General features: G+C 32.6%; 1 protein-coding gene across 1 annotated transcript in view; it reads left to right on the top strand.

Annotated features, from left to right (window-relative positions):
- sst1.1 (somatostatin 1, tandem duplicate 1) overlaps positions 1-303 on the top strand; it is a 2,341-nt gene extending 2,038 nt beyond the window's left edge. Inside the window, exon 3 of the mRNA XM_025055245.1 lies at positions 251-303. Within this exon, the coding sequence (XP_024911013.1) occupies positions 251-303 (53 nt within the window). The remainder of the gene's footprint in view (positions 1-250) is intronic.
- Positions 304-812: the final 509 nt, after the last annotated feature.

Genomic DNA, 812 nt, shown 5'->3' with positions numbered 1-812 from the left:
AAACACGATGAAACAATTTTTAATTGTTGGTTTGAATAAAATCAGTTTGAAACAAACAGCCTCTCTGGTCGCCTGTGGGAGGAGGAAGAACAGACGAAGAACAGAAGAAAGAAAAGGACAAAAAGTTTTAGGTGAAAAAAAAAGTACCAATGAAAGAGAAGAAATGTTATGAAACTCAATGACTTCACCATAGTAAAATTAAACGATGATCAGATATTTACAGTAACTTTTAATCCTAATACTGTTGCAGGATATGGTGAGCTATCATTGAACATCATCAGCATAAAGACGGATCTGGTTTAGTCCAGGTTTTATTTCTTTTTTCTGGTTGTAAAACAGCCTGAAGAAGATTAAAAAGTCATTGAAGTCCTCAAATTCTTCACAAAAACCTCCAATAAAATCACTGGTCAACGTATGTCTTTTGTGAAGCTACTTACACACACACACACACACACACAATCAATATGTCTCATGTGCTAAGGGGTCATTTGTGACAACTTATTGAATAGATTATAATAATTATATTATTATTATTATATAAAACTGTGACGATGTAATTTAAAATATTTTAGAAAAAAAGGTCAAATTAAGGTTAAGTAGAAAACGATCAGTTTTGGTCGACTAAAACTGTTGAAAGAAATGAATTTCTTCTATATGAGTGGCGACATGTCCGTGTTGTTACTCCACATCACATTAACATAATATTAACATGTAATAGTACTGTAATGACGTGATGACTTTATATCGACTGAACTGCAGCTCAGATCCATTTTCATCCGCCTTTACTTTTTTTCTTCCTGTGTTTTTGGTGA

The sequence above is a fragment of the Cynoglossus semilaevis genome, chromosome 4, assembly GCF_000523025.1.
Source record: "Cynoglossus semilaevis isolate Cse_v1.0 chromosome 4, Cse_v1.0, whole genome shotgun sequence".
NCBI lineage: Eukaryota > Metazoa > Chordata > Actinopteri > Pleuronectiformes > Cynoglossidae > Cynoglossus > Cynoglossus semilaevis.
Note: the sequence above shows the minus strand (reverse complement) of the source record. Positions and strands in the feature narration are given on the sequence as shown.